We start from the raw sequence: 25632 nt of genomic DNA on the forward strand, positions 1-25632 counted from the left end.
CTTATTTACTTTTATACTTTATTTTTTTCACTATAGACATTTGCATTATTTGGGCTGCAGAAACAAACCCAATTTGCGTCTGCTGGTGCCTAGACGTATATACAATTTAGCACACAAATAGGTAAAGCATAGCTAATCATCCTTAAAAGTGCTTTAGTGTAGTGGAAGAGGAAGACTGTGATGAGTGAAGTGCACTGCCAAACAAAAAAAAGCCAAAAAAGAAGGGAAAACAAACAAAGTGTGCTTGATCTCATGTGTTGCACATAAAAACACATGAAACGTAGAAACTCATAGCATATTTCATACACAGCAAACTGTGCTTTAGCTTCATGGTGATAGACTAAATATCTATCATGGTAACTACATATAATGTAATATTCGTACTTTAAAAGTACTACTGAGCACGTGCAACCTCATAGGTGGCACATAACCGACATTCCTTCAAAACAAAAGGTGAAAAATAGACTTTTTTTGTACAAACACTTATAAAGACAGAGCCACAAACGTATTTACAACGCATGGAAATAGTGCCACTAATGCAGGTGCAGAAGTCAAACTACACAGAAACCGTGTGTGATCAAATCTGGACAGTCCTCTTAAGTCCATGGCCGACGGAAACACATGAGCGGCACGCTGTAGCTTCACTCGATGGCTTCGACTAAATCATTTCTGCTTTCAGAGAAACGTTTTTTAGTATTTTCAAACGTAAGATTCCTTGGCGTAGGAGAATTCCTCAAACACCGGCTGGCTGCACCTGCGGGACACCACCTCGTGCTGGCCGGCGGACACCGACTCCGACATGGCCCTCTGGCGGAAAGGCTGCCGCAGCTCCACGGCCTTGTCCTGCGCCGTTTGAGGGAAGCAGTCCTGGCTGTGCGCGTACACTTGGGCCGGAAAGTCGTAGCTCACGGAGGAAGGCCGGGACCTCCTCTCCAGCGTTATGGCGTCCTGCACCGTCATGGAGCCGTACTGCGGCGGAGGCGGCACGTTCTGCACAGCCTGCTGATACGACGGGGGCCTGCAGGGCAGCCTGCTGTCCACCTGCTTGAACACTTCGATGGCGGACAGAGGGCGTGGCTTGAGGAGAACGTCGGCTGAGGGATCTGCTTCACTCTGCGAGTCCTCCTGGAGAGTCTCCGGGAAGCAGTTTTCCTTTTGAGAGTCTTTCTTCAGGCTGCTCCTGCTGAAGGCCCCCAAGCTCCTGGTCCTCATCAGGACTTTAGAGGCGACCCTCAAGGACTGCGACCGCCTCTTCTCCTCTGAGATGGGTCTGGGAACGTCCAGCTTGCCGTTTGTTGTTACTATGGGTTGACTGTTGCTGTTGTTTTTCTTGGAGCACCCCGGCGAACCCATCGGGGAGCTGGAGAAGACGGAGCTCTCCGACTGGTTGGAGGCGGTGCTCTCCAGGGAAGAGCACGAGCAGTCCTTGCCCATGTACGGCAGCGGGTCCATGTTTGAGCCGGAGCTCAGCTTCGGGAAGGACAAGACCGAGCTGGCTCCGCCGCGACTTTTCAGCAGGAAGGAGTCGTCGGAGATCTGCTTTTTCAGCGGCTGCCCGTCGAACCCGTCCCGCTGCATGGAGCAGTCGTCGTGGCTCCGGGCGTGGCCGCGCAGGCTCTCGAGATTCTCCGGGAGGAGGAGGATGGGCTCGGAGCAGCGGCGGTTGAAGGGGGCCTTGTTGTCGAAGGCGCCGTCGGACTGCCAGGACGAGGTGGTTATACTGGGGCTGAGGGACGAATAGGAGGAAGACGAGCCACGGCCTCCGTCCGTGGACCGTCTTTTCTCCCCTGCCTCTCCGTCCCCGTCCGGGTCGGTGCTGTCATACGCGGAGTCATGATGCACAGAGGAAAGGGAGTCTACATGGTGGGAAAGGAAGACACATTTAACACTCAAATATCTTATTTTGCGTGTGTCTGATTTGAAGATGCTAACACATAGACGGGGGATTCCTTCATTACCTTCATCTGTGTCCAGTAAGCTTGGGATATGTTCCCCGAGAATTATGAAGTTCTCGATCAGGAATTGAGACAGTTCTGTGGCCTGCAGAAAAAGAAGATAAAAAACTGTAAATCTATCCAGACAAAAAGAAGCGTATAATCTGCTTCCTGCAGCTTGATTCCTCCACCAGAGTCTAGAGGTAAGAGTGCAAGCACGATCTGGCTTTTGAAACCTCGTGAGGTTTTTCTGCTCTGCCAACCGCAAGGCTTCAAAGCAGAAAAGGTGCGAGAGCTTGTTCATCTCAAGAGTTTCTACCTTCTGCATCTTTTCCCTCTGCCCGTCCAGAGGGGTGTCATCCAGCTGCAGCAGCGTGGGCCCGATGCACACCGCCAGATTGTAGGCGTCCATCTTGTTGGTCTCAAAGCTCTCCTGGATGCAATGGAAGACGCAGATCAGGTACTGCAGGAGGAGTTTGTTGGGCCCCGGAAGATCGTCGAGCACCCTGGCGGCGGAAGGAAGAGAAAAAGAACAGGAAGACGATAAGTTTGGCGGTCTTCAAGTTGTTTAACGAATGTTCCCCTTTTTAAACTGATCAGATTGAAAAAAGAAGAAGTGGGTTTTTGTAGGCCCTGCAGATGGAGAGTACATTGGGGATATTCTGCAAAAAAAAAAAAAGTCCACTCATAGAAAAAAAAAACCTTTGCTGTTAACCACACATGCATTGATAAAAAAAAACAAAAGATGTCCTTCCACATCCTAGTGCCACAAAAAGAGGATGCAGGAATCATAAATGTCAGTGGGTGGAGCAGCTTAACCTGACCCTAGCCATATGGATTTCGCTCCGCCTAGCTCCACTCACATGTGATGTGAGTGGAGCTAGGCGGAGCAATATCAATCTGGCTAGGGTCAGGTTAGGACCAGCTAGGAATGAGTAAAGATTTACTCACTTTTTGATTTCTAGGGTTCTCTGCTCGGCGTCTTCACGCTCCAGAGCTGCTGTCCACTTGCTGTAAAGGTCAGACCTGAGCAAGCTGCCAGGAAGTTCCTTCAGGAAACACTGCAAACACAAAGAAAACAGAGATGAGCTGCAATGCTTAAAAAAAAAATTATGGTTTGTTTGCAAGGTACAGATTATTTCTTTAGTGTTTAAGGAAAAAATGTTTGTTCTACTTCATCTTTAGTAATGCATGAGCTGTAGTACCAGCTTTGGTGCATAAGAGGTAGTAGCTGTTGTGGTAAATTGTTGTAACTATGCGTGTTTATTTTGCAACTCAGTGGGATTGCTAATGGTAAAAAAAAAAAGGCGGTGTCATTTTAAGAATGGCTGCTTGAACATGTTCTCTGTGTACTCACTTTGAGCAGTCCCACCAGCAGGTGGACCTGCTGGCCCTCCAGGTCCACCTCTGCGCCGCCATCCAGCTGCTCCCGCAGGTCCTTCATCAGCCTGGTGTTGCACGGCTTCCGAAACACCCCCTCCACAGACGGGCCCCTCTTCCTCAGCAGCAGCAGCAGGTCCTGGTGGGAACATGACGCGTTGAATAAACATGCAGCCTCGTTCCCCCCCCCCCCTCATTAGCAAAACGGGGTCAGCCGAGTAGGTGTTTGTTATTCGGGAAAAGCGGAATAATTGTGCATCTTTAAACGTCGTCCTAGATTAGGATTTTTTTGGTGTTTTCAGCTGCTGGTGGGATAGATGCAACGTTTCAAAATGAACTTACTGTGACTGGCTTGGGAAGTGAGTAGTCATCTGGGCAGATGTTGCAAAGCGGTTGTCCAAACAGCTTATTCTTGGTGCCTTTATTGGTGTTGCAGGCCTTGCTGGAAGTCCTCCTGAGCTTCATCCTGTTCCTCACCAGGTTCCACTTGGTTTCTGAGAAAGGCAAACACACGGTTAGCATAAACTAATAAAGGAGTCACACCTGATGCAACAAAAAGATTGTTTTATTCACTTTTGTCAACGTTAACCAGTCGCTAGATTTCCTTTCTCTCTCTTTCTCTCTCTCTCTGCGGTTAATTTTTTGAAACCTAATGGGCCCTCCCCTCCAGCATTGTGGCACGGATCTGCACCAGAGAGGGAGAGAGAGACGTGTGCAAAAGTGTTCAAACTCACCAGAGGATTGTGTGAGTTTCTCCTCTTGGTTGTTTAACTGCTTTGACAAAGCGTAGCTCTTCGCATCGCCCTGGCAACATAATAAAGGAAAAGAGATGTGGTGATGAACATGCGAGAGGAACATAAGCATGCAAGACCAAAAGCAGAAGGGGTTGCCTTGTTCAATTTCGAACCAGCTAACATCACGCGCCCCTTTGCTAACACGTCCACTAACATTAATAATCTAATATAATGTAACCAAAATACAAGTCATTATCAGTCAATTCTGTACTCCTAATCAGATTTCTTGCAACAATATCAGTTTCTCTAGCTGTACTGTATTTCCTGTAAAATGTATCTAGTTTTGCATGTGAATATTAATCTATCTATCTATCTATAGATAGATAGATATATACAAAAAAAACATTTTTTTTCACAATAGGCTTATTGTTTTGACCTACCTCGGGTGTAAGCACAATAAGTTGCTCCATGCCACCTCCTGTTAGAGTTTTAGTCTATAATTTTAAAAAAAGGAAGAGAAACATGTTAGACGACGTGTTTATTGTGTAATAAACACAGCTTGAAAATTTTTCAGTGGAGTTAAGAGTTCGCTGTGAGACTGCAGAGAGACTGCAGCAGGAGACTTACAGCGATGCTGCCAGTCAACACCTTCATGAGGACGTCCGGAGGTGAAGAAGCACAACCGGTCCTCACTTTTGTGTCTCTGATTTTTCTGCAATGGAGATACGTAGAAAAATCAGTCAAAATGCAAAACCTTTCCATTTAGAGCTGTTGGAAATTTCAACTTTTTAACTCTCAACTTTATATTTTTTCCCCCCGTTTACACATACTGTGTAGTACTTTAAAAGCGAGGGATGGGATTAGGGGTTAAATAGTGTTTCCTGATGAGTCCCTATGTTTATAACAACCAAAACTACACATTTAGCTCTTTTAAAAAATCATTTACAGCTTAAACCCAACAGTCATTCAGATCCGAACATGTGCAGCTCGGCTGCACCAAGATTCATCAGTAACCACAAAACATTGACGTTCAGCAACAAACTCTAAATTAGTTCAAAGGATTAAATATTGACATTACCTGTGAAGAGTATCTGACCAGCGTTCTTTCACCTCAGGCGAGCTGCCGGTGAGAAAACAGCATGGTATGAGTTACTAAATCCACAGAGAGAAGTCAACGAGCTCTGGGCCGGCAGTGGGAGGAATGAGACGAGCTGTGCACCCACCGCCTCTTTTAACAACTCTGGTGGAAAGTGCCTCACAGTCATGGGAAGAGGAAGCAGCGTCACGGCATGCCCCACTCAAACACCTTCCACTTCCTCATAGACGTACAGCGCTGCGGCGGCTTTCTGTCCGCCAGTGGAAACAGGACGGTGACACCGATGCGTGTGCCTACGTACTCACCTGTGAGGCTTTCAGCGCTAATAACATACGATCCATGCCAGCTGATGCTGGCGTTTGTCAGCACAAGTGTTTAAATGCAGGCACACTGCCTCTAAGGGCTCCGCCAGTATGTGAATGTGAAACCTTCACACGGTGAATCATAGCTAAAGTCCAGTCAGACAAAAACAAGACTTCTCATCTTTAAAGAAAACGGCTAAAAAAAAAACCCACTTGGGTATTAATTGGCTTCTTGGAAGACAATAATGGGTGAAAAACAGCCTCCGTGTGTGATTGTGATGAGTTTGCAAGAAACGTGGGAGTCGCTGAGCACCACAAATGAGCAATTTAGCCTCGCTTTAGTGATCAGAAATCCACAGTAGGGGAAAAAAAACATGCACTTTCATTCCTTTAAGCCAATCACAGCATCTGCACAACAACAAGGATGAGTAAAGCTTCTCCTGAACTTCATCCTTACAGTAAAGGCCTGCATTTCCCGCCAGCGTCTGTTCTCAATCCCCGCAACACGGAGACGTGCTTTGTGGCGATGTCTAAACTTCCCATTTTTTTCTAGACTTTGTCTTGTGATACTTGCAGGGACTACTTTCTTTTTGCTGTTTCCTCATTTTCCTAAAGGCCACACATCATATGACCGTTTACTACTGCATATGCGCACACGTTCTCGGTTAATGACTTGCACAAAATGCCGTTTTGCAAGAAAGACATTTTTTAAAAGGTTCGCGCCGCAACGTCAAAGTTTACATTTGCACATTTTGTCACATCACGACCACAAACCTTCATGTATTTTATTGGGACTTCCCGACGGAGCAACACGCTGCAGTGGATTGTAAGGCGGAAAGAAAAAAAATCATGGTTTTCAAAATTTAAACAAATAAAAACACCCATAAATGAAACCCAGTGCAGATTATTGTCTTAAACAGCCATCTAAATGGTAAACAATCCAATTTATTGCAATTTAATCTTGATGCCAATCCAGCTGTTATGTGGAGGACTCAGAGATTTGTTACAGAGCATTAGGTGGAAAAATAAAAAACAGCATCTTGAAGACCAAAGAACACACAAGACAGGTCATGGGGGAAATTAAAGCTTAAAGTAGAGTTAGGTTATAAAATAATGTCCGAAGTTCAATCCAAACCACGTGGCACAACTGCAAACCTAAGATCTGTCCATCCACTTAAACTGACAGGCTAGGCAGGGAGAGCGCCAATCAGAAAAGGAGCTAAGAGGCCCGTGGCAGCGCTGGAGATGCTTTATGGAAGAGTCGCAAGAAGAAAGCCGTTGTCGAGAGAAATAGCATGAGAAGTCCTGTTTGAGGTTCGTCACCGGGCATGTAGGCGACACAGTAAACACGTGGAGGAGGGCGCTCTGGTTTCAACCCTACATGAAAAGCATTACGTGTAGCAGAAAATGAGCACAAAGAACAAAACGTGTGGGGAAAACTTTCTTCAAAGGGGGCAGGGAAACGAGCCAGAGATGATGGGAAGACGAAGCTAAACGCAAGACAAGACTGTAAGAAACCCAGCTGGAGGCTTCAAAGGAGTTGAGACGGGGATAAAAATTCAGCCCACAGTAGAACGACAGCTGTAAACATACAGGCGGAGATTATGTGGCATCCATCCATTCTGACAGAACCTGAGTTATTCTGCTAAGAAGGGGCAAAAAGTCAGTCTCTAGAGGTAGCTGAAAATGTAGCGAAAGAGCCTCATTTTAAATGCACGCCACACTTTTCAGACTTTGGTTTGGAGGACATCAGGGTCTAATTTTCTCACTCTACTGATTTCTACTGTTCTTCAGTTTTACATTGTATTACATTGAAATGACTGTCGTCATTTTAGCTTTTAACTTTTTGCTCTCTCTCTTTTTCTTCATAGTAGGTACACCTGGTCTGGCGTTCTGTTAACTGTGACATCATCCAGAGAAGACGGATCACCTGCTACTATCATCTAATGTAGAACAGATTACTGGATCAATGTGTGCTTCTGTGCTTTTTTGTCTCTCTCGTTGTGTCTCTGCTCTGTCTTCCGTAACCCCAGTCGGTCGAGGCAGATGACCGTTCATACTGAGCCCGGTTCTGCCGGAGGTTTTCCTTCCCGTTAATGGGGAGTTTTTCTTCCCACTGTCGCTTCATGCTTGCTCAGTATGAGGGATTGCAGCAAAGCCATGGACAATGCAGACGACTCTCCCTGTAGCTCTACGCTTCTCCAGGAGTGAATGCTGCTTGTCGGGACTTTGATGCAATCAACTGGTTTCCTTATATAGGAAATTTTTGACCAATCTGTATAATCTGACCCAATCTGTATAATATGATTGAACTTGATTTTGTAAAGTGCCTTGAGATGACATGTTTCATGATTTGGCGCTATATAAATAAAATAGAATTGAATTGAATTGAAAAAGCGCGACCCATATACAGAGGCCTTAGTCCTCGACGCGGTTGACCCGGGTTCGAATCCGACCCGCGGTCCTTTGCCGAATGTCTCTCCCCCTCTTCTACCTGCTTCCTGTCAGCCTACTTTCGAAATAAGCGAGCCACTAGAGCCGCAAAAAATCCCAAAAAAAGAAAAAGCCACTTGAACTTCACAATTCTCCCTTCTCCCATTTGTTTGGGTCTATCACATTTTAATTATGCCATAACTCTGTCTGTTGTGTAGCAGCAAAGAGCTTTTCCTGAGAGAGATCAATTCTTGCTTCACCGCTACGTCTTGCCGAATTCTGCTTTAGCGCCAACAGCACGGTTAGGTATTACAAGGGTGAAGTAGTGATCACATGAAGTCGCTCTCATTGCTACACAAACACATGACCCCGCTTGAGACATTCATGAATCAACCGGCTTACGCGCAGCTGCTTGTGTGTGATTCAAGCGCTGCATTTGGCCTCTCACCGAAAACACACAAGGTAAAACGTTTCAGCCCAAGCCACGACGAGAGTCAGCCTGTGGTCAATGTCCCCCGATGTGCCGCCGTCATCGCCGTCCTCCTCCTCTTCCTCCTGCTCCTCCTCAAAGCCGCAGAGCCAGACGTCCTCCAGGCTCACTCGGTGCTTCAGGCGGTAGCTGGCCGGCGACCTGTTTCGGCACAAGCAAAAGGAGAAGCCACGGAGCGAGCTGAAACGTTTGTTTATGATTTCTATCTATGAGTGGGCATTCCATCAGTCTGCTACAACTCTCAGTTCCATAAACCTCTGCCTCATTTGTTGACTTTTTGTTCTGACTTTGTGAACAGAGTGATCAGAAAATTGTTTATTTTCTCAGAAATGGTCTGGCTTTTTATCTCCAAAGTAAAAAATCTATGTCCTCAGAAAGAGAAGAGAAAGGGATAATTTACCAGTGACGTTCACTTTCAAGACCCTTCACTGTTTATGAATATAGTGGGCAGCAATGGTCAGAGCAATTAGACAGAAATTAGAATATCGTTTAGAGGACATTGGTTTTCAGAATAGCAATTCTGCAACATGTCACTGAATCTGCACTAAAAGCAAAACAGCTGCCTTTTGAGAGAGTAGCCTTTGGAAACACTTAACAAAACAGCAGACATAGGACCACATAATTAAAGTAAAGAATGATTATAAATTCCTTCTTCACTTTCATACAAACAATTCAGTTTATATATATTAAAAAAAAAAACATCTGAGTGTAGCATCAGTCACAAAAACCTGTTTGTGGCAGAAGGACGCCAAATTCATCCAGGAGTCTGAGCAAAAATGCTGACTTTGGGATCCAGAGGTAGAAATAATATGACGGCTAAATGTGGATATTATGCTTAAACGTCTGTCAAATTCCGGTCCTACTTAGCGACATTAGTTTTAAAACAGCGTCTAGACAATTGGCAGTATCATGCGGTGCCATTTGCACTTTGAAAGCCCTTGAAAAAGATTCATCTTTTATCGCAGCAGCGCAATCTAACAGTGAAAGAAGAAATCGTAAAACCCAGAAATTATTTAGTACAAAATCAACACGTTCAACCAGTTTAACCATCTATCCTCTGTCTGTACCCACTTATCCATGTAGGGTTGCAGGGGGGCTGGTGCCTATCTCCAGTGGTTACTGAGCAGGTGGCGGTAACCTATTTATGTGGACCATAACCGGCACAACACATCTAGGGTCCATATGAGTCTCACTTTTTACCGTGAGATGGCCAGAATTAAGTATTATATAACTTGTGGACAATACCACCTGTAGCTTAGTTGTCAGACTATTTTCCACCTACATGGACCCCATATGTAAATATTGGCTTGGTATGTACAGGTAGAAATTATCAGTGGGATATAAACAAAAACACCTTGGCTGTTAGGTTGTGGGAGATTATTATATAAAGATCTTGGACAGTTTTCTTTTGGTTTTGCTATCTTCAGCTACAACACTCATTGAACCAAAGCTGTTTTCCAATAATTTTTCCCCTGAAAGGGATGTGAAATGAGACTAAAACAAGCCACGGTGGATTGTCACCACGTGCCAAAACAACCGTCCGTCTCGCCCAGAAGAAAGCAAAGAGGCAATATGAAAAATGAGTAACGGTGCATCAAGTCATCTGTGGAAGCAATCGGTGCTCATGTAGAGGTTTACTGTAGCGTGTTGTTGTCCCAGCTGTGCATACCTACAGGAACAGTGGGCAGGTTGTGGTACAGAGATGACTGTGACTATCCTCCCACTCAGGAGCTTTAAAACTTCCACCAAACAGATCGGATCTGAGCCGTGAGACAAAGGGCAGTGAAAGTTATTAGACTTTGTTTTTGGAAAGGCGAGATGAAGCTTTTTTTTCTTTTTTTTTGTTAAAGGTGTTGTATCTGGATCGACACATTGTCACTGATTTAAATTAAAAGCAGATACAGTAAACGCTACGTGGGCCTACAGTTTAAAATAGGATTCTGAAATTAACACATTTTTTAAGGGAATACCGTTGAGTTCCCCCTTCTATAACTTCTCTAATAGGGAAGCACCGTGCTTTCTTTTTCTATTAATGTAAACTTAACGTTACTACATGAGAGTGGGCTGCGTTGCTGGGAGATTCCCCAGCAGTCCAAGTGTACCGTTCAAAAATACACAGTCTGTTTTTACTTCCCCTTTTTCACTCTGCTACAAACACGTGGCATTTTTGGCAGAAACTTTTTTTTTTTTTTTTGACAACTGATTATAATCTTGAAGTCAATCTTCTTCACTTGATATCCTAGAATAAACCCAATCTTGTATTTGTTGAAATGTAGGCACAACTTACTTTAGTTTTGCGAAGACGAGGACATCGGTGAAGAGGAACAGGTGTCGCTCCTTGGTCTTGGTCCCCTCTGTGACTTGGACACACTCGTCCAGCAGAAGCTCGCCGTTCTCGCTGGTCAAGCCGAGGACAAATGGACTCTGCTCAACAGACACCCAGCAGGAAGCCTCCTCCCTGAGCCAGAAACACACCAAAAGAAAGCAGATTCTCAGGGCAGCCTCCAGCCAGGTCAACCTGACTCCAGTGAGTGTAGGCTGTGTTTTTTTAGAGCCTGCCTTCGATGGACAGAGAATCTCAAATCCTTAAACTGATGGGAAATCACCGTGTATTCAAATTATTCAATTTGCAAAGGTGGCAGCTGAGAAACAAAGAAGCTGGTCAGTGTCAGTATCAGTATTAAGAGGGAAATGAGGGTAAATCCAGACAGAACGAATGTTACATATCATGCTTTCTCTATTCTATTTAGTTTGCTTTTCTTTGTTTTTGTTGTCATTTCGCCTAGGTAGCAAAAGCCTCAAACAGCCACTTTTATTATTTATTTAAGTTTATTTGGTAGGGACAAACACACCGACATAGACAAACTGAACAAAACATCAATCCCATGTTTGCGTCATAGTGCAATAGCAACAGCTAATTCGCAGCACTTGTCCCTGGATGGGCTTTTAAAAAGTACTTCTAAAAATTTAAGTGATAATAACTTATCACTTCACTAAACTTATTTAGTTCTGGTTGTAAAGTGAACACCATCATAGACCAGTACACTTCTTTAGATTCCAACTATAAATGATTCAGTTCACAAAATCAAATCAACAATTACAACCATAATTATTATGCTGATGTTTTGAAAAAAATATTTCCCCCCCACCCCCTCACTAAATAAGCATGACACGCTGAACTGTTAGCATTACAAGCTAGCAGGCTGCTAAAATGCTAACAATTCTGCCTTTATACGTTAAATGTTATTTTCAAATCTCATAGAGCATACATTTTTGATTGTTTGAATTAATGTTTTATGGCACTTTTGCAACAGTTTTCAATCGTTTGTAGTCTAGAACATGCAGACAAACGACTGTTAGCCTAGCTAACCATAATGCTAATATTGCACCCAACTATTTTCTGTCTTTAACATGAGAGAAAATTCATTTTCCAAAGGATTTTATTTAGACACGGAAGGGGGGAGATACTAAGCTGTCCATATCAATCTGGTTCTTCATGAAAATATATATTCCTCCTAAACCTAATAAGTGGGAAAGATAAGTTCAATATCACTAGCCAGATCCACGGCGATTACGGTAAGATCCATATAATAAAATTATAACCTAAATAGAACCTGTACGACAACATGAAGTAGGCTAAAAGCTCTCAAAACATACCATGATTCAAGAACATTTACAAACAAATGGAAAATAAAGTAATTGACATGTATCAGTCTGGGAACAGATCCAAAACCACTTCTAAGACTTTGGGACCCTAGAGAACCACAGTGAGAGGCCTAATCCACGGGTAGGAAAAATAATAAACAATGGTTAACCTTCCCAGGAGTGATGGGCCTAGAAAAGTAACTTCCAGAAGATACCAATGACTGATCCAAGACAATTTAAGCACTGACAGCCTCACCTGCCTTAGTTAAGGCCAGAGTTTACAATGAAACAATGAGAAATATACTGGAAACGTGGCATTAATCTGACAGTTCTACACCAAAAACCATTGTTCACCAGAAAGAACACACATTAAAATGTATCCTGATGATCCTCAAAACACATGAGAAATTGGACCTCCATTACATCAGGCGTTGAACTAAAAGCATTTAAAAAAAAAATTAAGTCACACCAACAGTCAAACATAGTAGTATGATTGTCTGGGACTGTTTTGTTGCTTTAGGACCCAGAAAACTTTGCCTAATTGGTTTAACCATAAATTCTAAGGACGTTCAAAGGGAGATGTTTGTGATTAGTTTGCTCAAGAACATATGGGTTTAGCAGCAGGTTATCATCCAAAGCCCACCAGTGAGTCCATTTGTGCTTGAGTCAAAAGGGCTAAATACTTTTTACAGCTCTGTAGGTGGCATAAATGCCCAGTGAACCCATTTGTTTGACAGGAACACGACAGAAAAGACAACTTATTAGGGTTATATTCAGCTCACTTGTGTGAGAAAACTGCTTGTTTTTGGGTACAATCAGCAGCTTATTTTTAGCCTGCTACTCTTCCATCCTCATAAAAAAGTAAATTCTTATAGTCATTCATTTTCTGATTTCAAAGAATTTACTTATTATTCTCCTTAAAGTGAATTGTTATAGTTGTGGTGTTTGAAAAGAAAACCACAACTTTTTTGAAAGTCAGCTTTTTAAATCAGGGACGTAACCCAAACCCTTAATGTTATACAGTTTTTGCTGTAAACGGATATATTTGTTGCAGTTTCTCAGTGACAAAGTGCCAGACACTTATAGCACTCACATTTCAAAGACATATGAACATATTTAAACTTCCTCTAATGATCATCTGAGCAGAAACAGAATTTGTTGTAAATGTAAATGGGTGAGAGGCAACGTCTATAATGCACTGGTTACTACACCCAATGCATTAGAAGATCATCAAAAAGTTAATTGGTAATTCAATTCAATGAATTAGACTATCATTAAAAGTTAATTTTTTTAAGTAATTCAATTTAAAAAAGAAATTTAGGTTAAATAGATGACTTACACACAGGGCTGTTTTAGCTGTTTATTACTGTGAAATAGGAAGATTAAGGCTTCTAGATAATGGGATTTTTTTCTAAATTTAGTTACTCAGAATATTTTTGATACAAAAAATGTTAAGCACTTTTTGTGACCTTTACAGTTATGGGGAACACATGACAGCTTACCAGCAGACACTCACTGACACCCTCAACAACGGGGGGTAAGCCACCAAAGGTCACTCCAAACGGAGCTAAAAGTTCAGGTTGGGCTAATCCAGCTATAATCAATGAAAAGTTATGTGGAAGAAAAAAGTGTGTCGAGAAGTGCTTATGCAACTGCAGCCTTGAGATGAATGTGAAGCAATGCTGAGTCAAGACATCGGGGGAGTTTCACATGGAGTGGATTGGGGCTGGAGACAGGTGCTTCCAGATCCACCACACACAGACGTATCCAGGACATGGGCTAAAAATGTAATTTTCCTTTTATTAAGACACTCCTGAAGCAGAGACGACATCAGAAGTGTCTTTCCTGAGCTGGTACGGCCTAAAGTTCGCTTTTCAGATGAAAGTAACATGTTGCATTTGATTTTAATCGGGGTTTCGGGGTCTGCAGGAAGAATGGAAAGGCTTGTGTGTGTGAAGTTGTGTCATCCACTTGTGCATGTCCGCAGCGTTTCATCACATCTAAAGCCATCGCAGTCGTCTACCAGGTAATTTTAGAGCACTTTAATGCTTCCCTCTGCTGATAACAATGTTACAGAGATGCTGGTTTCAGTTTCTAGCCAGACTTGGGACCTGCCCACACTAAAGTACCAATGCCTGCTTTAACGTTAATGGTATCACCGTTCTTGATCAGACAGCTAACTCATCACAGTTAACTCAAAATGCAGGTGAGCTGAACACATGAGCAGAGCTTTAGGCTTATCACCTCCATGCAACACTGCAATAATGGCGTAATTCATGGAAAAGGAGAGCAGACCCATTATTAAAAGCATAAACCGTGCAGCGCATGGACATACGTACTTTAAAGCAGGGAGGCCTTTTTATGTTAAAATCCTATTTTATGGTTCTTATGTCCTTTAGCTATCAGGCTCCTCTCCTGTGGAACCAACTCCCAGTTTTGGTCCGTGAGGCAGACACCCTGTCTATTTTTAAGAACAGATTACTAGATCAATGTGTGCTTCTGTGCTTTTTTGTCTCTCTTGTTGTGTCTCTGCTCTGTCTTCTGTAACCCCAGTCGGTCGAGGCAGATGACCGTTCATACTGAGCCCAGTTCTGCTGGAGGTTTTCCTTCCTGTTAATGGGGAGTTTTTCTTTCCACTGTCGCTTCATGCTTGCTCGGTATGAGGGATTGCAGCAAAGCCATGTACAATGCAGACGACTCTCCCTGTAGCTCTACGGTTCTTCAGGAGTGAATGCTGCTTGTCGGGACTTTGATGCAATCAACTGGTTTCCTTATATAGGACATTTTTGACCAATCTGTATAATATGATTGAACTTGACTTTGTAAAGTGCCTTGAGATGACATGTTTCATGATTTGGCGCTATATAAATAAGATTTAATTGAATTGAATTGAATTATGTACTGTTCTAGTTTTCAACACAACTGAACTGTAGAATTGCTCTATACAACACAGTATGACTTTTTTAAATGGTTTACTAAAATGAATGAACTTTTGAGTGATGTTCTAATTTACAGAGATGCGGTTGCGTATATAGAGCACCATTAAAGCGAGGCTGCTTACTCAGAGAAATCCCCTGCAGGTATGAGGAAGAACATGCAAACGCCACATAGAGGTGTGGCTTAGATTCAAACTGGCACATCTTCCCCCCCGCTTGGCAACAAAACTAACCACTACCCAAGTGTGCCATTGCGACTAATACACACGTGAATAACGTTGTCAAATACAAGATCGACCAGCTGATGCTGTGCGTCGCAGGAAAAACGCACATAAATGGTGAACCAAGTGAAGAAGGCCTCTCTGTTGACATTGTTTGCGTCCTGCTCGACTCAAACTGCTCAAAGTTTGTGTTGAGCAAGTGTGAAACCAGCTTCGGCGTTCGCTCTTCCCACTGCTGTTTGGTTAGGAGCAGAAATTCAAATCGTGCCGCCCGAGGTGCTTTCCCTGCCTTCTTCTCTGTGGCCTACTATCTATGACTCATAACATGCAGGCATATAACACAGTGTGAGAGTTTTAGGTATTTACAGAGTAAACAACACGAACGAGAACAGCAAACAGAACGACGAACACCATCTAATATTTGTGCTTTTAATCAGTGTGAGACTGGCTTTGCTGCAGCGCATCTTGCTTTTCAAGGATGTATTTGGTTTTTTTTGCTTTTTAATACATCTTTTTTTTTATTACAATTCAAACGTTAGACCGTCAGTGGTTTCTTCATTTATACGTTTATTATTCATACAAAGTTGGTATATTCATGAAATGAATATATAATCATAATCTATGTGTAGTTACTTTGTGTAGTAGTTAATAGCACAAGAACAAACGCCTCATTTAACCTCGACATGCTCTCACAGTATACGTCAGTGGCATACCCACCGGAGTGAAACTTAACACCCACAACGCCGCCCCCCTTCCATCATGTCAGCTTGTCTTTGAGCGCTGACTGGCTAGACGTGTGAGGGTGGGCTGTTTCTGACATTTGCCTCGCCGTCAGTGAAGAAGTCGCCCACCTCTGAGGGGGTCTTCGCGCACTGCCCCAATGATGATGATGACAACTCGGAAAGGTTAAACGTCTGATAACCGAGTGGTTGTTGATGCCGAGCCCACGTGTTTTACTAGGCCGAAGGTGTCATGGTGTGTTTTCTTTGGGGATTTTTGAACTAACGTCTCTTCTACAAATACATATCCCATAAATATCAAAAGCAGGATAAAATAATTAGACGTATTTGAATATTCTTCATATCTATTTTTAGGATTCTTTAAATGAGCATCTGAACTATCTATCAAGCCTCCTCCATGCCTTGATATCATGTATATTTACACTTATAATTGTTGTTTGGTTTATTTTTGGCCTAATGACGTCTATAAAAATAACGGTCCGAGCAGGACAAGAGACAAAAAAAAAAAAAATTTTAGATACAGCATGTGTCTAAAATGAAACACAATAAGGCTGAGAGCTTTGAACTATTGATAAGTCATTAAAACAAAACAAACGTAGAGTATCTTCTTATGAATTAGCTGTTCTCCGTGAAGTGGCTTGAAACAAAGAGAGTTGAAGTACATGTCCAAGGTATTGAATCAAAACCTCCCCGTGTAAACCCGCGCGGGGGACATCTGTGTTTGTGGTCTGTGCGTGCGGCCGTGCAAAGTGGTAAACATGGTGGAAACATGCAGGTGTCACACGTGGTGGGATCAGGGGGGACAGGAAGTGAGCGTCTTTCTCGTCTTTCTCTGCGTCAGGTGTGACCTTCAGCTTGTACTTGTGAGTGCTGCCACCTGTTTGCATGGTGGGGAGGTATGGGGGACTGAGTTTTCTACATGTTTGCAGTTGCTACAACATATTAGTGCAACATGCTAATAAACAATCATATAAAATCTGCAATACTACATTGTGTGAAATCAGTTCTGTGTCCATTATCATGTGAGTAAATATTTAGATTTGGGGCTCTATTGAAATATGTCATCAAGTTCTTTAAATAAAATTCTCTTTAAAACCATGACAAAACAGAGGAAATGGTGAGACGACAAACAAATGGAAACAGAAAGCAAAGCAAAGCAGAATCAATCACAGGTGAGTCAAATAGAAACATGTTCGCAAAGAAGTACCGTAACTTCGAGAAGTACTCAGAACTCTTAAACTTTCTTACATTTTTTGAGATTACAACCAGAAACTTTTCTTAAATTGTGTTTTATGGGATACATCAAAAAAGTAGCACATACTTATGAAGTGCAAGGAACCTAATACATGGGTTTTACTTTTGTTGTTACTTAAAAAAAAAAAAAAAATGGTGTGCCATACATTTGAGTTGTGAAAGTTCACACCACACCTCTCAGATTTCTATGGGTTAAAAAAAAAATATGAATCCTTTCACTTCACAGCTGTGCTCTACTCTGTGTTGGTCTATCACATAAAATCCCAATAAACCACATTGACAACATGTCACAAATGATTTTTCGAAAAGCACTTTAATTGTTTAAGTTAACTTAATTTAGAAGGTTTGGTATCAATATCTAAGACTACGAGAGTTTGAAAAATGTTATGGGAATATAATTCAGAGTTTAAAATGTGGGTGACTCCATTTTAACTGAAGATAATTAAAATCTATACAATGACTAATCTCTTCTAAGCAATGGTGCAGAGTTGTGACATTTTAAGATCACCACACTTCAGACAGACGTAAATCTGTCTATCATCAGCATTGAACTGATCATATAGATAAAGAAGCGAAGAAGTCTCTGGCTCTCTGAATTTAGTAGTCTCGTAGTCTTGAGTCAGTTCCTCTATCAGCCGTCTGTCACCTAAACTACAGCACTGCTTTTACTGCCAGGCAAAAAAGATGAAACTACCCTTTTTAAACATACGCATTAAGTTATAGTTGTGCAGCTTTAGTCTTGTTTAGTTCTCTTTTTGTAAGAAAGCTAATATTTTGCACCTATGGTCTGTTCATCGTAGAGAAATAAGTCGGTTCTATGTTTTTAAACGGGAGCCAGACAGACAGTGAGTCCTCCATTTCACGTCTAACGCAGCTGTGAATGTCTCTCATCAATAAGTGCAGAAAATGATCCAGGATTCTCTGTAATCAACAAAAATGTAACTCATCTTCACCTAATTTAATACAAGATAGATTTGTTATCATATTAGGATCATTCAGCTGAAACCAGATGTTTGATTGTGCAGTAAAATACAGTACATGGACTTTTCTTCCAGCTTTCTGACACTAAAGAATCAGACCTAAAACACATGGTTTACTTGCGCAATACAGGACTGTCTCAGAAAATTAGAATATTGTAATTAAGTTCTTTATTTTCTGTAATGCAATTAAAAAACATGAAATGTCATACATTATGGATTTATTACAAATCAACTGAAATATGGCAAGCCTTTTATTGTTTTAATATCGCTGATTATGGCTTACAGCTTAAGAAACCCAAATATCCTATCTCAAAATATTAGAATATGGTGAAAAAGTATACTAGTAGGCTATTCAACTAATCACTTGAATCGTCTAATTAACTCGAAACACTGCAGGGTTTCCTGAGCCTTGAAAAACACTCAGCTTGGTTCAGTAAACTAAATCACAAGTATGGTAGTGGTTAAGAGACGACATAAGATTCTCACAGGAACTGGTGTACTGACCATGGCATTACTGTCCTTGATTGGCCTGCCAATTCCCCTGACCTGAACCCCATAGAGAATTTGTGGGGTATTGTGAAGAAGAAGCTGAAAGACACCAGACCCAACAATGCAAATGAGCTGAAGGCCGCTATTGAAGCATCCTGGGCATCCATAACACCTCAGCAATGCCACAGGCTGATTGCCTCCATGCCACGCCGCATTGATGCAGTAATCTGTGCAAAAGGATTCCCAACCAAGTACTGAGTGCATTAATGGACATTTTCAAATGTTTGATTTTGTTTTGCTGTTATAATTTTTTTTTACTTGGTCTGAGGAAATATTCTAATATTTTGAGATAGGATTTTTGAGTTTTCTTCAGCTGTACGCCATAATCAGTGATATTAAAACAATAAAAGACTTGCGATATTTCAGTTGATTTGTAATGAATCCAGAATGTATGACATTTCATGTTTTTTAATTGCATTACAGAAAATAAAGAACTTTTTCACAATATTCTAATTTTCTGAGACAGTCCTGTACTGTAGAAGAAGCAAAATATAAAATAGAATAAAATAAGGAAAGGTTTCAGGAGGGTGATCATTGGGTACTGTTGGGCCCAGCCATGAAAGGGCTTAACTACACACAGAGAACAAATCCCAGAATGCACTTGACTAACCCACATTAATCACAGTTCTCAGGAAGCAGGAGACACGCCTGTAATAGCATAGAGCTAAAACACTAAGCATGCAGCAGCATTTCTTCCTTTTGCCGCCTGTCATACATTACTAGAAACATAAGTCCTGTACCATCATCGACTGAAAGGCCACTCAGGGAGGAAGAAGCCATGACTCCACAGGCAACAAAAAAAGCCAGATTAAAGTTTGCAAATGCATTCAGGAACAATCATATTAACTCCTAAAGACGCTTCTACTGATCCGATGAAACTGAAATTGAAGTGCTTGGTCAGGAATGACTAATACACTACACAAAATAAATGATGTTAATGAGGGAATAATGTTATTTGTAAACATTTAAGTCTGATGTTAAATCAATCGGTGAAACACCACAAATAATGTGTCTTTTTCTGCAGTTTATGGAAGTGTCTGGGTTAGTTTGTGTCAATGTTTGAAACGGTTCTGGTATTTTCCTTAAATCCAAGATTTCTCTGTTTAAGACTGTTTAAGCAGTCCTGTTTAAGAACTTTGGAAACAAACTGCAGATGATAAATGTTGTCGTAAACGTCTCAGCAGATTAGACACAAGCATCTAAACATCAAATCTATTAGGTTCAAGCTGTTTTAATCAGCTTCATTACCGTATTAGTGGAATGATTAACAGCATTTTAACTTTTTCTGAATAAGCATGAGAAATGGTGACATTTGAAACTTTCCAAATAATTACATCGGTAAGAGCAGCAGGTGGTTTGACCTTTAGTTTTACTTTTTAACTTATCAATTGCCTTTGCAAAACCTTTAAAAATAGCAGCTTCTCTGTGTCTTTCTTTCTCATCGACGTTATTTTACTTTCAATACAACGCCTCCTCTATTATGACTTCTAAGGTAGCAAATCAAAACATGAGAACCAACTGTACAGTAGAAACAGAGGGAGCCTCTTTATTGGCACAGCGTTATCTGGTGTTAGATTAGATTAGGCTTTATCGGTTAGATTAGGTCATGTTTATAAAGGAACCTTCACATATTTAGATGTAGCAATTGTTTTGGACAAATGATCCACACCTGATAGGAGACCACGGCATCCCAAGGGCCTTCCCAAAGACCAGAGATGGAGCAGAGCGTCGCCTCTGAGCCAAATGTCTGAAGTGCTGGGGAAAAAAGTAAAATAAAAAATTAAAGGCTTAATTAGATGTGGTAATATTATAACAGGAAATAACTGCTGGAGAAATATCATAGATTTATGTTCATCAGCCAAGGACTGTCTACTCCCTTAGAAAAATACATACCTCAACAAGGTTCTGCTTAAAAAAGGTACTAGTTGAAAATGTTTCTCTGACTGAGATTAGCAATCGGTTTAAAGAAAAGGAAATTAGACAAATTAGGAATGAAAACAATTATATATATATATATATATATATATATATATATATATACACATGTTAAAAAAAATATCTAACAAAATTTAATTCATTTAGAGATTAGGAATGACAAAAAAGAAATAAGAAATACATTCAGAATAAAATGAAATAAAGAAGTTGTCAAGCTTAGTGTGATTTTGTGTGTGTGTTTGTGTGTGTATGGGGGGGAGGGGGGGGGGTCATTGTAGAAATGGACTGAGAAAATGACCACTTTTGAGAGGATAATTTAAAAAATATATATTGATGGCAAAATGTTAAATTCTATTACACTGTAAACTAGACAGTTAAACCTAAAACAATTACACTTCAAAAGTGGTATTTTTGTGATTTAAAGAAGATTGCAGTTTATTTTATTGTTATATGTTTTACTGCAGGAAGCTTTTCTTTGTTCAACTGTCAAAAAGATTGTTTGAAGGGGGTGGGGTGTGTGAAAACTTTTTAAATAATCACAGGGAAGTTAGGAAGAAAAGTTTGGAAACCGCTGTTTTAGTCTTTCCTGACAGACTCAAACTCAAGCTTGAACTTGTCCTTGTGTGCGAGACACAAAACAAAAAGGTTTTTCATCCCGGCTGCTTTTGTGCTCTAATTGTTGGACTGAGTAATTAGGTGAAGCATAATAGAGGCTGAGGGAAAACACAGCAAAACAAAAACAAACAGGAAGTGGATCGCTCGATAAAAGGGTCTCCACTGCCGGACTCCGCTGCCACATGCTGGGCACGGTGACGACCGTAAAGGGGCTGAGGAGACCCAGACACGCACCTGCCACTACTTCTTTGGGAAAGATTGAACCTCGCTTCTCCATACTTAGCCAAAAATCTATGTTCACACATTTCTTTATATCTTGCTTCAGATGAGCCATGCTTACACATAACTGGCAGTCCTTCAGCTTTAATTAAAGCTATATTTGCTGAAAAAGGGAGCAATCTTTGACAAAGGGAACTCAGCAAGTGTCTTACATTTGCTGGGCATTTCCACTTTTCATGTGAACTCTTTCTCCACCTTTTATTCACAAAATCCTCCTGTGAAATGACAGGAGGATTGGCAGTGTATCCCAAAGCAAAGCCTGGATCAGCCAATCAGAATTCTTCAAAACAACCACATGGTTGCTCTGGGAGGCTGTAAAACAGCTCTTTCTAATTTGCATCTCAACCTATAAAAGTAGTTGGGCATGTAAAAACAAACAAGCAAAAAGTGCCTGAAACAACGTAAAAACTACCTCTTCTCTGTAGCATTTAAAGGTCATAGCTACAACTTTTTCATCAAAATTATCTTTTTTTTCTTCAAAAATAATACATCCACAAAACATCTAGAGTGGCGCTGAGTAAAAGTATCAGTTTTAAATATATAGTATATAAATAATTGTTTTGTACATTTTGACGGGTCATAAATATATAAATGCTCATCTCTGGTTATGACGCCAATGTCGACACAAAAGATTGAGGTCATGTGAGACGGAGCTCAGACGTTGCCAGATCGTACTTAGGTTATGTAATGAGAAAAGGCTTTTTCTTTGCATTGCGTTTCTCAGATTCAAGCGGACCAAAAAATGTGACATTGCTCTCTCTCTCCCTTTCCTCTCCTCTTTCTCTTTCATCTTTTATACTTTTTAGCATTTTGTCTCATCTGTTTCTCTCCTTTTCCCTCCTCTTCTCATTTCAGTATCCATTGAACGTGAAATAGACCCAGCATAAAATCTGATAAAGCTTCTTGCATATATAAATCAAGTGGAGCAATATGGCAAAAGCAGTAAGGCCCCACTTGTGAAAGTAAAATCTGTTGGGCTCTTTTGGGCATTAAGACAACAATTTTTTTGCTAATGCTAACCATTATGCTAATGCTAATGCAGTAATGCTACCGTACCTGGCAGCCGGATGCCAAACAGTTCAGTTGAAGGTTGGAACCAAAACGGGCGAGTGCGCCACCTACTGGCAGGCAGGAGTTAACCTTGTAGCTATCGGTTAAGTTTTCCTCCGCTGAATGGGCAAATCTGTAACAATGGTCACACATGTGACATCAGCGCCACATTATTTGTAGCTGACTGTGATGTACGGGACCCTAAAATTCTTTTTTTTTTTTCATGTTCAAACACAAGAAGTCTCAGATCTCCACTTTGACCAGAGTTTTCAGAAATTGTCGTTTTTAGTAATGAAAAAATTTGTTTTTGTGTGGACGAAAGGCCAAAACGCACAAAAATGAATACATTTTCCCAAATATCCAGCTACGTGTGGACAAGGCCTCAGGCACATTTTTTTTTCTACAACCGAAACAGCTCCCTGAAGGAAAAGAAGGGGATAAAATAGCAACGTGTCTGACTACGCCCCCTAAAGGTAGTGCATAGCAGAGTGAGATGCGCAAACCTAAATTATGATATGAGGTGTAAACTACCTTACTTTTTTTAATTTACAGATAAATTACATAATAACAAACAAACAAAAATGTGTCCCAGCAAATGAGAAATGTGAGTTTCCCAACTGAGGACTAATTGAAAGATTTTAGTAATTTATTGTATTGGTTATTTAAAAAAAAATAAAAATAAAAAAAAGTTTAAAGTCCTTTTGCAACTGTATAGCAATTTTAACTACCTCAATTAATCTTTTCACTATAAAAAGAAAACTCTGTTGATCTACTTTTCCCCCTCTTAGTCTCATTATTTCACTGTAAATGTTATTGCCATACATATATTTATGTATATATTCTTTCAAAATGGTAAATGCCACCAAAACAGAAGATCCATACAAACTAATTCACTGGTAGGATTTGCATAGGAACATAGATATACACTGTCCTCCACAATTATTGGCACCACAGGTAAATATGTGTAAAAAAAAAAAATATATATATATATAATTATATATATATATATATATATATATATATATATATATATATATTTTTTTTTTTTTTTTAATTTTTTTTATTTATTTTATTTTTTTTTTTTTTATGCAGCAGGCTGATCTTACACTATGTTTTTTTTTATCTACCTTTAGTTTGGGTGTTTAATGGGGTAAAATCCTACATAAGAAAATTTCTTGGTGCCATAATGCTGGTGAACTGTTTTTGTTCTGAACTGACCGTTCATTTTAGTTCATGTTACTGCTGTAGGCCCCAATTATGACCTATGTTTTATTATTATTATTTTATATCTCAATCTGATCATTATTGAAAATGTCCTGGCATTTTTGGGATCATTATTATTTGTACGACCAAGGCTTCCATTGGCTTTGGAAGATAATTAGGTCCACAGCACCACAGGTCTTCTACCATATTTAATAGTGGGCATGAAGATGTTTTCCACATAATGGTCCTTTGTTTCCTGTCAGACCAGGCTGCTATAGAGAAGAATCTTAGTCCCATCTGAGCAAAGTGCACCGGCCCAGTTAAAGTCTCTGTAGAGTTACACTTAATATTGGTAAAAAAGAAAAAAACAATTTTTTTTTTCTGCGGATTTGACCAGATTTGTCTTCTTGTCACCATCTCCAGATTTATGAAGAGCAGAAATCATCCGTCTCAGTGCTCTTAAGTTTAAAATTTTGAAGAGTGCTGAATGGTATCCATGTATCCACGGGGGAATACATGGATAGTCTATTAAAGTAATGAAAAAGCCTTTGACTACCCTAATAAAATGTAAATTATAAAAACTCTTTTGCTGACATCTATTCTTCAGGAGTTGTACACTAATATTTAATTTCTGTTGATATAAGATGGTAAACATTTAAACAGTTATGCCAGTTCCATTCAACAAAATCTTCTGGTGTCCAGAAGGAAAAAGCTCGCTGTTTTAGGTGTCAGAACAAGGCGTCTGGAACGGGCAAACGTAGTAGCCTTCCCCTAGAGCAGCGGCCCTCAAACTGGGGTCCCCGGACTACCGAGGGTCCAAGAACCACGGGTTGAGGGTCCGTGAAACGTATGCGGCCAGGCCTGAGGAGGCACTGCTGAGGATGCGTCGGGATTGAGCTAAGTAACACAATGGACTAATATTTAACTCTGTCCACTTCATCAAGTAAGGTAAAAGCCAAATCAGCTAAAATTAGGAAGTAGGACAACAGTTACATCGAGTTTGGCTTTATTGAGAATGAGGATCTAATCTCCACCAAATCTCTAATATTAAGTGCATTTATATATATATATATATATATATATATATATATATATATATATTTGCTTTTAAAACATACATAATTCCTCATGTATTTAACAGTACAAATAGCTGTTTAAAAAATACCTCTGCTAAGGGGGGTCCCTGGCCACGAAAAGTTTGAGAACCCCTGGTCTAGAGGATAATTTTCACCACTGCCTTTAGATTGAGGATCAATACTCACAGGATGTATTGAAGCAGCTGCTTCATCGTAACTCCCTCTCCTCATGGCTGCGGCTCCATAATCTGTGAGGTCCATGCTGCCGAGCCTTCGGTCTTCTGTCGTCCTGAGCTGCAGTTTAAGGTCTGTTGTCACTTTGCAAAGTAATGCAGGAGCAGCTAAGTGACGCCTCCCCTTCTGCAAAACATCCTCTATTGAGTGGTGCTAATGAGGGTTTAAACAAAGGAGGGTTGCCTGGTGCACAAAAACTGGTGAGGGGAGGGGGGGGGGTGGTCTGTGCCAGACCTCATGGAGCTGCAAGTGCCAGTCTCAGCCGAGCTACAGGCCAACACTCCTGCCCCAAAACCCACCGTCCCAGGCCGGGATGTTACGCTCCAGTAAGGCAGGCTTCCTCCCATAATGAGGTGATCCTGCGTCCCATTAGGACCTTCCAGCTTGTCCCCGTTTCCAGGCTAATGAGGCTTAGATGCTTTGACAAGCAGCGTCAAAACATGTCGAATAGGTGCTCACAGAAATATGGCCTGCAGGAGATTTCACGTTTCAACATTGTTCCTAGTCAAATTATGAGTGGGTGTTTTCTGTCCTAATCAATTTTTA

The 25632-nt window shown here is 41.0% G+C and overlaps 1 protein-coding gene across 1 annotated transcript; it reads right to left on the bottom strand.

Annotated features, from left to right (window-relative positions):
• On the bottom strand, positions 1–25191 carry tagapb (T cell activation RhoGTPase activating protein b). Its single transcript, XM_012869061.3, has 14 exons — positions 25039–25191; positions 20364–20449; positions 10657–10827; positions 8328–8510; positions 5127–5168; positions 4676–4760; positions 4489–4542; positions 4049–4118; positions 3657–3808; positions 3292–3453; positions 2886–2995; positions 2254–2440; positions 1959–2040; positions 1–1856 (listed from the first exon to the last, which is right to left on the bottom strand). Exons 1-14 carry the CDS (start codon positions 25111–25113, stop codon positions 700–702), a joined length of 2616 nt encoding a protein of 871 aa, XP_012724515.2. The 5' UTR covers positions 25114–25191; the 3' UTR covers positions 1–699.
• Between the last annotated feature and the right edge of the window lie 441 nt (positions 25192–25632).

The sequence above is a fragment of the Fundulus heteroclitus genome, chromosome 15 (assembly GCF_011125445.2).
Source record: "Fundulus heteroclitus isolate FHET01 chromosome 15, MU-UCD_Fhet_4.1, whole genome shotgun sequence".
In the NCBI taxonomy this organism is placed as follows: Eukaryota; Metazoa; Chordata; class Actinopteri; order Cyprinodontiformes; family Fundulidae; genus Fundulus; species Fundulus heteroclitus.